Consider the following 13,616-nt stretch of genomic DNA (forward strand, 5'->3'; position numbering starts at 1 on the left):
GCTGGGGTCCAGTCTACCCAGTATGTCGTTCTGTTCGTACTTTTGTTCATGCAAATGAATTGTGGAATTCTCCTGGAATCAGGGCCACCCATGGGGAGGGAGGGAGGAGCAGGCTGGGGGTCAAAAAAGGCAAGATGGTGGCTTCAACTGCAGGAAGACCCACCTCTTTGTTACATGCCCTTGCATGGAGACTGTGTTTTGTATGTTTTCCTGTACAGATTGAACTCCATCTGCATATAAATCTCAATTTGGAGGTAAAAAAAAAAGGCGGGTCACCAGTCCTACTGTCGCAGCCACCAACTTGCCTTTATTGGCCCCCGTCTCCCCCAGGATGCCACTGCTTTGGGTGCCATGAGTATATTTTGAGCAGTCTTATTGGGAATGGTGGCTTTACAAATATTAAGAAAATCACTGAAGCTGTCAACGTTGCAGCGACTGAACAGGAGATGGAGCCCGGGAACTGCCTCTTTGCAACATGCAGCCTTCTCTTGCAAGCGAGGGAAGGTTATAGAGGCCCTGCTATACTGTTTCACTTTCACAGGAAATAACTTCAACACACTTCTCCAAAATCGATCCATTTTCTCAGAAAGGCACGCGCCAGGGCTGGGGATTTCATTCCTTGAGTTAAACTGGGATTCTGTAACTCAGGTGAATGACGGAAAGTGCAGCTGGAAAGAACATCCCCACTGGAGAGAAAAATGCAAATGTGACCAAACACATTTAAGTATGCTGACTTTTAGGGGTATGCACAAGTTCAGATGATGTATAAGTATCTCTGCTTACCAAACGTCTGAATAATAATAACAATTATTATTATTACAACAATTAATAATTGCTAATGCCACATATTAAACCCTCACCCTAGGCTCCTCAGACAGCTATTGAAGCAGCACAAGTACAATAGCGACATCGCTGAAAGACAAGAACTGTAACACTGTCCTAAAAGCCAGAAGCAAGGAGGGGACCATGTTCATTTTCCACCTGGGGCGGGGGGCTACAATCGCAAAGGCCCCATTACTCACCTGCCTAAGATTTCTTGGTAGATTGATGAAAGAATAGAACTTACCAGACTAAGTTGCATGACCAAGTACATGAGAGATTGATCTTCAGCCCTCTTAGCTTTTTGGGACTATTTAGAGCTAAAAAGCTAATCGGAAAACCTGAATTTGGGCCTAGAAACAAATTGGCAGACCCAGTTTCAAAGGGTGTAGAAGGAGTACCATACATTCTGAAGGAAAGGCTCTTCCCAATTTCCTTGGGGTGCATTTCTGGACATTTTTCAGAATAAGCTCAGGTAAGGAATGCATGACAGGGAGCCAGCGTGAACATCCCCACCATACATGTCAAGGAGGTCACTGTTGATTTCCAAACTCTGTTTTCAGCCCTTAAATACATCCCATCCAACCAACAGATCTGCGGTCTTAGCCCAATCCACATTTCCAAACACACCTTTGAGGTGGAATTGGAATTAGGGTCAAGGAAACAACAAAGAACTAAAGCCCTTTCATCAGGCAATTGTCTATTGCAAGTAAGCTATCTGTTGCAAGTGTGGTATGTGGGGAAGAGCCAAACGGGCAGATAAGAAACAAGAATGTATGTGTATTCTGTAGCAACTAGGTGAGAAAAGATAAGGAACGGGGAGGAAGCTCACCAGCTCCTCCAGGCTTGTTTCACACGGCTTGCTTTTGTAGTTATATCATATATCTCTAAGTTGACACTTAGTCTATGCTGTATAATCACCCAATGGGGGGGTATAAAAGAAGTAGGACCCCGAACCTTCGGGGTTCAGAATTTGAAGCATGAGCTTGTCTGAACCTATGCGCATATTAAACTCTTTTCCTAAATGAAGACCCGAGCGTCCTAGTCTTCATTTCTACAACACCTTACCTCTATTTTACCTGGATCCAGTTTAAGGTCAATTACTACCGTCCACCACAAGGTTGCCCCAAAGCACCTCTCTGTGGTTTCCTTCCAGCCCCTCCACATTGTGGGGCCCACTTTGAATTTAGACCCGGGTCATGGGAAGAGGAAGTTGGACTTTAAAGAAGCAGCTTAGGAAAGGTTTGAGGCCTCTGAACTTTGGTCTTGGAGAAGACTCCTGAGAATACTGAGGAGGGCCAAGAAAACAAACTGATGGATCATCCAACCTATCAACCCAGAGGTCTCGCTCGAGGCACCAATGAGCAGGCTCAAAGGATCCTACTGTGGACCCCTGATGCGGAGACCCAGCGCTCGGGAGAAGGCTCAGGGCTCTAAGACTGGGAAAGGTGGAAAGAAAGAGGAGAAGAGGACGACCAGCAGCAAGGGGGAAGGACTCAGCTACAGGGGCGATGGGGGCACCGCTGGAAGACCAAAAGGACCACCCAGCTGGGGACATGGAGAAGATCTTTCTATGTGGTCTCTAAGAGTGGACTCTGACTGGGTGGCACCTAATGAAATCAACAAGAATATAACCCATCAAAGGAAATGTAATAAATCATAATTGAAACACAACTACGGCTCATGCCCCTTGGGAGGAGGCCCAGATCTGAAGCCCTTGCAAAATTGGGGGTGCTGAGGCTGGCGCAGCAACAACAGCACGATCGGAAGTCATTCCTACCAGCAGCAAATCCGGGTTTTTCTGGAGAAGCTGCTATAAACCTCCAAAGAGCAACTCTTGATCCAAATAAATGCGAAACTGAAATGGGAGTTGCTGCCTAGAAATAAAAGCCACCTTTCAGGCAGTTGTTTCTCTTTTTTCTGAGAGACAGATTAAAAGGTAAATATGAAAAGTGTTTTCTTTCCTGCCCAACCCTAACCCCAATGAAATCATTTTATTCAAGGGGCGGTCACACAAATGTACCTATTGTGGCAGCAGCAATGGGTTGCAGCACCACAGCATTTGGCTGCAGTTTCACTTTCTAATGTAAGTGAGCACATTCGCATAGTTGACTTTTTGTGGTCAAAGACTTTTCACTCCTGGAATGTCACCTGAGCGTAACTTCTCAGAAAAACTGGAGTTGACTCAGAAAGTTTAGCAGGGCTGCCCATCTGTGCTTCCCCAACTCGTCCCATTCCAAAGAAGTTGGGGCCATACCTCCCAGATTTCCCAGGGACCCTTTCAATTCCATATTCCATCAATTCCATATTCATACAAATATGTCACCTGGCTCTTAAGGCTCAAGGTTATGCTCACATTTGAAGTAAATTTCCACCAGGGGGAGGCACGGTGCCTTTGCAAATAACATTATCATATTAAAAAAGCAAACAACTCTGATGATTAATTTCTGCCCAGGTCGAGTTTACTTTTGCTTTTTATCTGGCCTCCGATGAAAGCAGTCCATGCCCTTCTCAAATTGCCAGATGGTGGTCAAAGTGCCTACCTGGATTGGTAGCCTTTCCACCTAAATGTGGCACAAAGAAGCTGTGGCAATTGCTTTGTCCTGCTACGTCCCCAGAAGGGTGCCTTCATCTCGTCCCTGGCCCAGGAGTGAGACAGCCTTAAGCTGTCACAGTGGCGCTAACGTAGGATTTTCCACCTTATTCTGACACATCCCAAGGCAGCCTCAAGGTATGCAACATTTTTGTGAATCTGCCCTGCAATAAAGCCGATGGGAGCACCTTGTGCCTAGCAATAAGCTTCTGCCTTAACTTGGGGACCCTGGGCCAGTCACTCTCTCTCAGCCCTAGGAAGCAGGCAATGGCAAACCACTTCTGAATTCTTGCCAAGAAAAGCACAGGGACTTGTCCAGGCAATTGCCAAGAGTCAACACTGACTTGAAGGAACAAAACAAAATAAATAACTTGGGGAAGTTTAATACACACCAACGACTTGCAGATAGTCTTATCTTTAGTATTAGGGTTCTGCTGTTCCAGGAAAGGGAGTTAACTTCGGTATGGTGTTTAATATCATTCAACCTTTGAATGACTATCTCTTTTGCCTTGTCAAACCCAGATGATGGGGATCCTTTTCTTCTTCTTCTTCCTCTTTGGAAGGAATAGATAAAAGTAAATTAAAAGCTTTAAAAAGAAGGAAAAAAACTAAGACGAACCAAACAACAGCTGCTAAAAGTCTACTTGGCTTAACAATGGAATCAAAACTAAAAAGAGGAAAGACAACTGATCAGAAAGCTAATCCAGTTCAGAGGAAGAAATTCTCAGATGTTTCTTCAAACCAGTGTTTCTCAACCTCAGCAACTTTAAGATGTGTGGACTTCAACTCCCAGAATTCCCCCGGGGAATTCCCCAGGAGAATTCTGGGAGTTGAAGCCCACACATCTTAAAGTTGCTGAGGTTGAGAAACACTGATTTGAAGTATTAAGAGCCAGCTTATTTTGAATGATTTTCTGAGCTGGTTGGCATACGTGGTTCTGAGATGATTCTCCCAGGCCTGTTCTTGTATCTGGCAATGTGACCCTTTTCTATCTGATGTAGAGGTAGGACCACAATTAAACAACAAGCATCACCCAGGAATACTGGGAATGCCACTTGTCAATGAGATAGAACGAACAAGGGAAAAATGTATCCTGGCCTGATTTTGCACAGAAAGCCGGGGGGGGGGGGGATGAGTGATGATGATGATGAGGAGACGAATAGTTACAAAAGGGAGACTTGCACAGGCACAAGTGGAGCATCACTAATTTTCGATGGCCAAGGGTTTCATTCTTCTCTTGTGGCTTACAGTACTGTAGGAATCCAGGCCATTTGGTTGATCTTCTGAGATCACCGGAAAGTTGATCTGGAATCTGGAATCTTACTACTCAGCGTTAGCTCACAACATTCAACATTCCACACCGTGGAAGCCATCTGGTGTGTAAGAAAGGGGTTGTGCGATTAACAATTATTGGTGTGAATGAATCAGGTTAAACACACAGCCCTTGGCAGCAAAAGCCTCACTGGATGGTTGGATTGTAATAGAACAGTGTTTTTCAAGCTTGGCAACTTTAAGATGTGTGGACTTCAACTCCCAGAATTCCCCAGAATGGCTGACTGGGGAGATCTGGGACTTGAAGTCCACGAAGCTGCCAAGCTTGAAAAACACTATAATAGAAGGTTTCCATCAGATTTCACTGATCCGGCAGAAACGCTTCTCATTATGTTTGATGGCAGTGCCTGACCAAATAGAACAGGCCAGCAGTTTTGTGCCTCGATTTTCCAGGGGCTGCGAGCAAACAGTCGAGGGGAGCCAAGCCAGAGAGAGAAATTTATTTATTCATTTGGGCAGGAAGCCAGATGTAACAATGCAACCCCGAGGGCTGTGCCCTGGCTCAGATTTCAGGCACTGAGAGAGAGAGATGCTGGAAATTCCCTATACAACAACAAAAAGCTCTGTCATGTGACAATCACACACACATCCACAGGAACTTCAGCGGTGATTAATGTTTAACGCACAAGGGTGCTGAATAAAACGGCTTCCTTCCTTTCGCTTTGCAGCAGAAACCTTGGCAGTGCTCACCCAACCTGCAGAACTATTTCTTCAGCCTCGTTTAAAGGAAGGGGGCAGCAGGTGGCCAGCAACCATCCACCCCCAGCCCAGCCTTCCAGCCAACAATGGGAGCCTGCCTTGGCCACTCCAGAGGTAAGGAGAATGTTCAAGGTAGCTTTCTGAAGACAAGGTTGGGTCGAGATGCTTGTTTCAGCAGAGCTTGAAAGGAAGTACTCAAACAAAAGTGTTTCTGAGCATGCACTGAGCACCTTTACCCTGGGCGCTAGAGACCTGTGGCCAGCCCTCTTGCCACAATGTGCCATAAATATTTAACTCTAGGGGTTGGCAGCAACTGGTTTTCGGTGTCTTTTTAAAGCATAAAGTGGCAAATGTAATAGAGGAAAAGCAGCTGCGTGATGGGTGCTACCCTAGAGTGCTGATGTGGAACCTCCACATTCAGGGATAGGCTGTCTGAATCCTAGGAACTGGTGGATGGGAGGGCAGAGCAGGCTTGAATGTGGAGCTTTTCAGAAGCCATTTGCCAGATCTGGTAATCTTGACACAGCTCAATAAAGTAGGAATTCTTTTTTCGGTGAAGCCGGAACGGGGACCTCCAGATGTTGGTGAATGACCCCCTCCATTGTTCTTGGCAGTTGGCCATGCTGGTGTTGGGAGTTCGACAACATTTGAGGCGCTGGAGCGCTCCCACCCTGTATGATCGGATAAGCTGGCAGTAGTGAGGGATAAGCATCTCTCTCTCTCCAACAGGGTGAGAGAGAGGAAGGAGGGCTGTGGATTCTGGGCCTTCTGGATGCGTCTCCCTGGCTATGGTCGTGGTCCAGCATCGTTCCGGAGCCTTTTTCTCACCCAAGACTCTCATCCAAGGTTCCAAGGAGGGCGTCTGGGGGTGAATAGAAATTTTGGCATAGAGGACCTTTCTCAACAAGGTGCCTCCAAGTGAGTGGGACTGAACTTCCCACAGTGCCCCCCTTGGATGATGGAAGTTGCCTTCCAAGCCATCTCGGAGGATGCCAGGATGGCGAAGGTTGCAATCAAGCAATGCTTTCCCTGTTTACAACTCCCCATGGGGTCTTCTTCATTCAACAAGGATCACGGGGTTACTCATTTCCTCTCCTCCCCTTCCTTTTTGGGTAAGGATTGTCCCGAAGGTTTCAGATAAAACCAGGATTTAAGTCAGTGTCCTTGGGGCCTGGTGTAGTGGCTAAGAGGGGCCACTTTCTGCCAGGAAACTCCTGGTTTAGCTGAGTCCCTGATCATCATTGAGATGCTTTCCTGCCTTTTCTCCAGCAGTTCAAAATGGGTTGTGGGGGGGGGGGGAGGGTCTTGATTCTTTCAGCACAACCACCAACCCTGTGGAGTAGGACGGACGGATGGATAGTGGCTGGTCCAGAGTCCGCCAGGGGATTTTCATGGCTGAGCTGGCTGCAGCAGTCCAGCCCTCGATCTGGCCTTCTTACCAGATATGTGCCTGAGGAAAAAGAAGGATTAGAGCATTCCCTCACCTATGAACAGGATGGCCTGATCATGGGACTCAGTGCACCGAGGATGTCCCTGCTGGCCTGTACTCCAGAACTAAGGACCCAGAATGCCCCAGCCAGCACTGCATTGCTTTTCAACCCAGCATTAGGGCTCTCGGCTGGGGTCTTCACCCATCCTGGGATCTGGGCGCTAACAGAATAAAACACACGTCCAATGAAATCACGTAGCAATAAGAAGGCCCATCAACTCCTCAAGTTATATCCAGGGGGCAGCTGGCAGGGGGATAAAGGTGGCTTCTTGGTCCACTCACCAGATACATGATGTTGCTTAAGCTGAGCAGTGGGAGCCCCGCCTCGACGGCGGTGTTTTTCAACCTGGGCCCCTGGCTGGGGAATTCTGGGAGTTGAAGTCCACCCATCTTAAAGTGGCCCTTGGAAAAACAGTGCTATATAAGGCATTCCCTCCAGATGGGTTGGGTGGTTAAAGTCCCATAATCCCCAGACACTTGCTGGGGAAAATGGGAGGTAGAGCCAAGTACATGTCGAGATTGCTAAGGAGGGAAGATGGTCATTGCGGTTCCTCAAAAATTCTGCAAAATGTCATGGGTGAGGAGAGAATGACCAGTCATAAGTGACCCTGTGACAAGAATCAGATGATGGATCTTGCTTCCAGGGAGTTGCAGCCCAGGGGACAGAATCCCGTGGGGTGTTGAGGCTCAGATAATGGGTCCCCACATCACCCTGAACCACAAACTACCCTACTGTTAGCCCCGTTTTGCGAGGTGCGTGAAAGCAGCCATTGAATTTTGGCAGCTGAGTGCTCATGCTTCAAAGGCTCAATTAGGACTGGGCGCTCTGCCTGTGCGCTAGACTAGCTCAAGAGCCACTAATGTGCTCTGAACAGAAGAACTTGGCCACTATGTGTGGGACTTTGAAAATCGGTGTCCTTTTCAGGGCATCTCAATGGGGAAAGGATGCCTCGGTCCCTCAAGAGACAGGATTTGCAGCCTTCAACAGAGATGGCCAGCTGGTGGAACAGGCTCACTGCTAAGGTCTAGGCAGAATTTAGGCTGTTTGTAGCCCTATCCATTGGGTCCTGGCCTGTCCATTGGGCACTGTTTAGCTTCAGGACTTTGGAGAAGGGGGTAAGGAAGACCGGGGGCACCCGGGATCAAAACCCTGGTTAGTCTTTGCATGAGTTTGGGCTGGCCCCCACCATGAACCTCAACCCACACACCAGTGCCACCTTCTAGGAAATAACTGAGAGAAAAGCATTCCTGAAATGAATATCCAATCTTCATTTCTGCCAGTGGAATGGCTCTAACATTCAGGTTTGTCTATGCCCAGGATTTTCGGCCCCAAGAGAAAGGTCAAATGTGTACCTCCTAACCTCCTAACCTTGGCTTGAAAAAACCTCTTTAGCATATGCCTGTCTGTGGGAAAGTTCGCCTCTCCTTGCATGCATCTTGGCTAGCATACCGCTGCTGATGGAATGAAAGTGAAAGTAATTCAAATACTTATTGCCTTGGGTTTTGATTTTCTTCCAGACCAAGACTGTTTTTAAAATTAATGTTGAGCTTTGCAAACCCATGCAAGGCATATCTTGTGTTTTGTGGTTAGTTTGTTTCTCATTCCCACCCAAGGCATATCTTGTTTTTCCCAGATGTGCTAATTTTAAACCTTTATCTTTATTTAGTACCATTTCACTTATCAGCAACAGTAAACTCAAATAAAGCTGGCAGAAGAAGGCTGCTGTACAGTGGCAAAGCCTCTGACCTCGGTATGGCAGAGCTTCCGGCCTCCACCAACCAAAATTGTTTTGCCCTCCCAGGGAGCTGAGCACCTTGAGAAGGTGCTGAGTGCTCCAGGTCCAAATTGTTCCCAATTCCTAGTTCACGTCCCAGAAAACCAAGCATATGAGTATTTGTAAGCTTGGTGCTCAGCAGGTGCTGTTAATGAGGGCACCTCTGCTTGTCAAGAGCTCTGATGTCCCCCAACGTAGTTAAGCAGAACCTGGTGTGTCATGATTCATCGTCAGGGTAACAAAAGTGCATCTCCTAGTATTAGGCCTTCAGCATCCTGAGGATCACAGCTTTTGGTTATGGATCATTCCTGGGTGACTTGGGGCCAGTCACTTTCTTTTAACCCAACCTACTTCACAGTAGGGGTGACCACAGGCTGGGGTCAAAAAGTCAAGAGAGCAGCTGCAATGGTGTGAAGGAAGTTTCATCTGTCTTTTGTGTGTGACACACATCAAAACAAGGGGGGCTTTGATTGCGTATTTGCACAGCCATCTTGCCCACCCATGCGGACACGCTTGAAGAGTAATCTTTTGATTGACTTAAATGGGTCCCATTGTCTCCATAGGATCAGACAGCTGTCTCCAAGCTTCCAACGCTCCTCTATTCTTCCATCCTTACATCAAAGGATCCCAGGTCATTATGGATGAATCTTGCCATACAGTAAGTAGAAGAGGCTCGTTCCATGATGGTATTGTCTTCTCTGGCCGGCCCATAGAACTTTATGAGAAAGTGACCGTGAAAATCATAGAAGAAGACCGGAAGTGGCAGGGTGGACTACGGGTGGGCTTCACCTGGAAAGATCCCTGTCTTCAGTCTGGTGAATTGCCTCCATTTGTGTGCCCAGACTTGGTCAGTCAAGGGAAGACTTGTGCATGTGTTTTACCAGATGAATATACAGAAGAAGATACCATTCTCAGCTTCTGGGTGGACAACCAGGGCTGCGTTTTCTGCAGCACCAACCTTGAGGCAGAAGGGTCCTTCCTCTTCAATGGTGTCTCAGTTGAATCTCCTCTTTGGGCTGTTGTGGACATCTATGGAAGAACTAAAACAATCCAACTTCTTGGTAAGCAACTGCAGGCTCAACAATTGGCTTGGGATGACTTTTTAGATCAGAGGAGGGCTGGTGAAGTTAAGGACAGGGCTGTTCCTGCTTGGTGGAGCCAGAGGGATCATTGAAGAAAGGGACTGCACAGAGAGGGAAAACTGAGGCATACAATTACATTTAATGTTGTTCTGAAGTGATTATACAATAACATACAATCTGCAAGGCTTGTTAGGTTTAAGCGTGGGTATGGGGATCTCTCTTATACATGCAAGAAGGGACAACGTGGACCACACCACTGTATTTCCTCTCCATTTCTTCCATGGCGAAGCCAAAGGATCCATGGCCATTGTAGCAAAGCTGGTGGTCAAGCTGTAGCATCAACCGTAGACATTACATTTTTATTCTCTATATACCGTATCTCAAAATAAAAATATGGATTCTACAAGTACAGGATTACAATGTGAGGTTCACATCCTTCTTGGGGAAAGAAATTCTGCTGTTGAGCGTATACGTGGTGGAGCGCCCATTTGTCTTGTACAATGTGTGAAATGGCCCTGTGGGATAAAGGCGTTGGAGAGGCATCTGGAAAAGGCCTACAGCTGCAGCTGAGTATCCCAAAGCCTCTCTTTCCTGCTCCAGGGAACGGCAAGGCTTCCTCCTCTCCCCCTTCACTAACGTGGCCCACTTCAGCCACCTCAAGGCTGACAGCCGATTCCCACTGGTGGAATCAACACGTTGAACTGCACCTATGTGCATTGGGCAGATGTGGTCATGACATATGCGCAAGTCCAGACTTACCCAGGGAAGACAAAAGGCACGTCCTTCCCCCCCTAAAGACTAGAATCTTGAAGGGGGCAGAACAAAAAGAAGGTCCTGGAGGGGAGGCAGAGAGAAGGGGGCTTTCATCAGCTTGGAACTTCCAGAAAAGCCAGAAGTCAAATAATATTGGCTCAGGAAGGGACGTCTGATTCAAGGAACTACGGCTGGAGTCGGTCTAGGTAACCACGTTCAGCTGGACATTGTAGGAGGAGAGCTGTGGTCAGTTAATTCTAGCAAAACAACAGGAGCCTGGTAGCACCTTTTCCAACTCACAAGTTTTATTGAACGATAACATAGCCAGAACCTTGATCTCACCATCATGGCCTCTGTCTTGACTTTTTTTGGGCCATACACTGTGGACACCCCTGTTGCTGCTGCTGCTGCTGCTGCTAGGTTTGATGAACAAGGGTAGTGTTCAAGAGATTTCTCTTAAATCTCTGGATTCCTTCCTCTTAGCCTAAGCACTCATCCTGGAAAGATGAGGCCTTCTTTTTTTTTAATCTCATGTGGAAGATGGGGGCTTTGCAAGCTTAATAAGTAGCAAGTAATGGGTACTATCAATAAAAGACCAAAACAGAATCCAGAATATATATTATTAACTCAATATACCACGTTTCAAGCATGCTTAAGGTCATGCTGACCAGGAATTTTGGGGGATTGAAGTCCAAAACATCTGGTGGAGGGCAGCAAACAGCTTCTACAGCAGAGTGAGTAGCAATATTGCCTGATTTAGAAAGCAGTTTGCTTTCAGGGTGCTCTGCTTGCACTCCTATAAATAGACTGATGTGTTGTTATGAATTGGTTATGAATTCCTCTCTCCCACTAAGAGGGAGATGCCATTTAAAAGCCACCTTTGGGACATCTGTGAGATAAATTCGGACCTTGTATCCCTTCCCATGTTGTAGCAAGACTTGTAAGAGGCCGCAAGTTGAAGAAATGCCAAAAAAAGAACTTCATTTTTTATTACGCAATATAGCTCTTCTTTAACAGAGAAGACCTGTGATGCTTGTTTTAGACTTTCACATGAAATATTTATGCCTCCGCAGATTCCACCTGCCTGGAGCTCCAGGTAGGAGCTGAAGAAAGCCCTGCAGAAGATTGCATGGTCTGCTTCGGGTCCAAAGCCAACACCATGATGTTCCCGTGCTGCCACTCCGGCTTCTGCTCCCACTGCTCCTTGAAGATTCTCACCACCAGCGGCCGCTGCCCGCTGTGTCGACAGAAGGTGAAGAAGATCCTTCTCATCTCCATTTTGGCAGAAAGAGATGGCCTGCCAGACTGGTTGGAAAAATCAGAGAGTATCCACTCCCTGTGGTGACAAAATCTGCGCTATTCCGGTGCTCCTGAAATATGTCAGTCGTAGTAGCAGAATGCAAGAATTGGAAAAATGAGGAAAGCAATTGGAAAGACCAAAAAAGAAAAAGAAAAAGAAAAGCCACGTTGGCTTAGAAGGGATAGAAGCAATAAATGAGGATGCTGAGTTGGATAAATGAGCTGTTTGCAAGATATCTGGAACCACTGGAAATGCACAAAAGCCTCAGCCAGTTTATGAGAAAGAATAGTGTGGAAAACCTCTTTGTTCTTAAAAAGATCATTCCCCCTGCAAGCTGGCATGAGATTGACAGCCTTGAAATTTAGTTTCAGGACTTTCAAGACAGGGGAAACACCAGCACCAGCTGCTTTCAGGGCAGCAAGAATTAGGAAGGGCTTGTTGAAAATCTCCAAGGCAACACAAGCCATAGAAAAATGTTGTTAGCTATGCCTTGCCAGGTAACACTTTCCTGTGCAAAATACAATTCACGAGTTATCCAAAGCCTTTGGGAATCTGCATAAAGATATATAAATTGCTACCCATCTTGGCTTCTCTATCATTGATGTTGGCTGAGAATGAGAGAATTATCTTTCAGAGAACAAAATCTGATTCAGCGAAATAGATATGGCCTTTAAGAAGAGGGGAATATGAACAGACTTGCAAATAAACAGCATTACAAGAATGAACAGTAGAATTCCAAACTTAAGGAGTCAGAAGAGGCAGCAAGTGGAGTCCTCCTTCAAAGCATAAGAATCTGCCACTGTTTCTCCTGCCCTGTGGGATGGGAAATCCCCTTGCAGGAAGCATCTGAAGATTTAGGCCTTCAAGACCAAAGACCAAGGGATGATTTCCTGAGATTTGTTGCAACAAGATCAAAATCAAATGATTTCCAAGTCGGTAGAGACTGCAAACCAGCGAGTTGAATGAACCATGTTGAGAGTTAGGGAAAAGCCTTAGGCAGTCTTAGATTATCAAGTTTTTGACAGATGCCCTGTATTGAGTGAACACCTTTTGGTTTGTGAAGGCTGCAAAACTGTTGCAAGCTTTCTGGTTTCCCAGGTCTCTTCAGCACAATGATGAATAATCCAACAATCCGTCATAGCTGTGTCAATAGCAGTTTATAGTCAAAAACGGACTGGGTCCCGGGCCTATATGAAAATCAGAGCCGGCTCAGAAGAACAAATGAGGAAATCTGTCAGTCTCCCATTTTTTTAGAAATACAAACTTCATTTATTAAAATCAAGCAGTTCCATCTTCTCAATTATACAGATTCCTTAATAGGGAGGGACTTGTGTGTGGTGGGAATTGATAACCTTCCTGCCTTTAATTAAAATGGTGAATGCAATTGAATTTGTTTTAATCTGCTTTTAAAGGCACAGATCAGAACCAATAAAAATGGCAATGAAACAACGGTTTAAAGAATTACGAACAGAAACAATGGCTAATTTAAAGTACTATTTTCATTTACTTGTATTTTAGAGCAGATTTTACGTTTTCTAAATGACAGTGAATCAGCATGTGCCATCTGTTTCTCTATTCATGTTTTTTTGTACTTGCTTCTCTGTAAAAGTCTGTAATTTATAGGAAGCATTTGTAATAAATTGTTCAAGAGATACCATCCTTCTGTTTTCTGTGAATAAGACTGTATTGTTCAAGAATGATATTTACAGAGATAAAGAGGTCATGTTCAAAGATGTGTAACAGGAAGTGTGGCCTTCACGTCCAAAGAAAAAGA

General features: G+C 45.9%; 1 protein-coding gene across 1 annotated transcript; it reads left to right on the forward strand.

Moving 5' to 3' along the window:
- The first annotated feature begins 5,418 nt into the window (after nt 1-5,418).
- LOC134502991 (E3 ubiquitin-protein ligase NEURL3-like) lies at nt 5,419-12,799 on the forward strand. The gene is made up of 3 exons (XM_063311574.1): nt 5,419-5,557; nt 9,271-9,768; nt 11,616-12,799. The coding sequence occupies exons 1-3, from the start codon at nt 5,530-5,532 to the stop codon at nt 11,885-11,887; spliced, it is 798 nt and encodes a 265-aa protein (XP_063167644.1). The 5' UTR covers nt 5,419-5,529; the 3' UTR covers nt 11,888-12,799.
- The last annotated feature ends 817 nt before the right edge of the window (nt 12,800-13,616 follow it).

The sequence above is a fragment of the Candoia aspera genome, chromosome 9, assembly GCF_035149785.1.
Source record: "Candoia aspera isolate rCanAsp1 chromosome 9, rCanAsp1.hap2, whole genome shotgun sequence".
Classification (NCBI taxonomy): Eukaryota; Metazoa; Chordata; class Lepidosauria; order Squamata; family Boidae; genus Candoia; species Candoia aspera.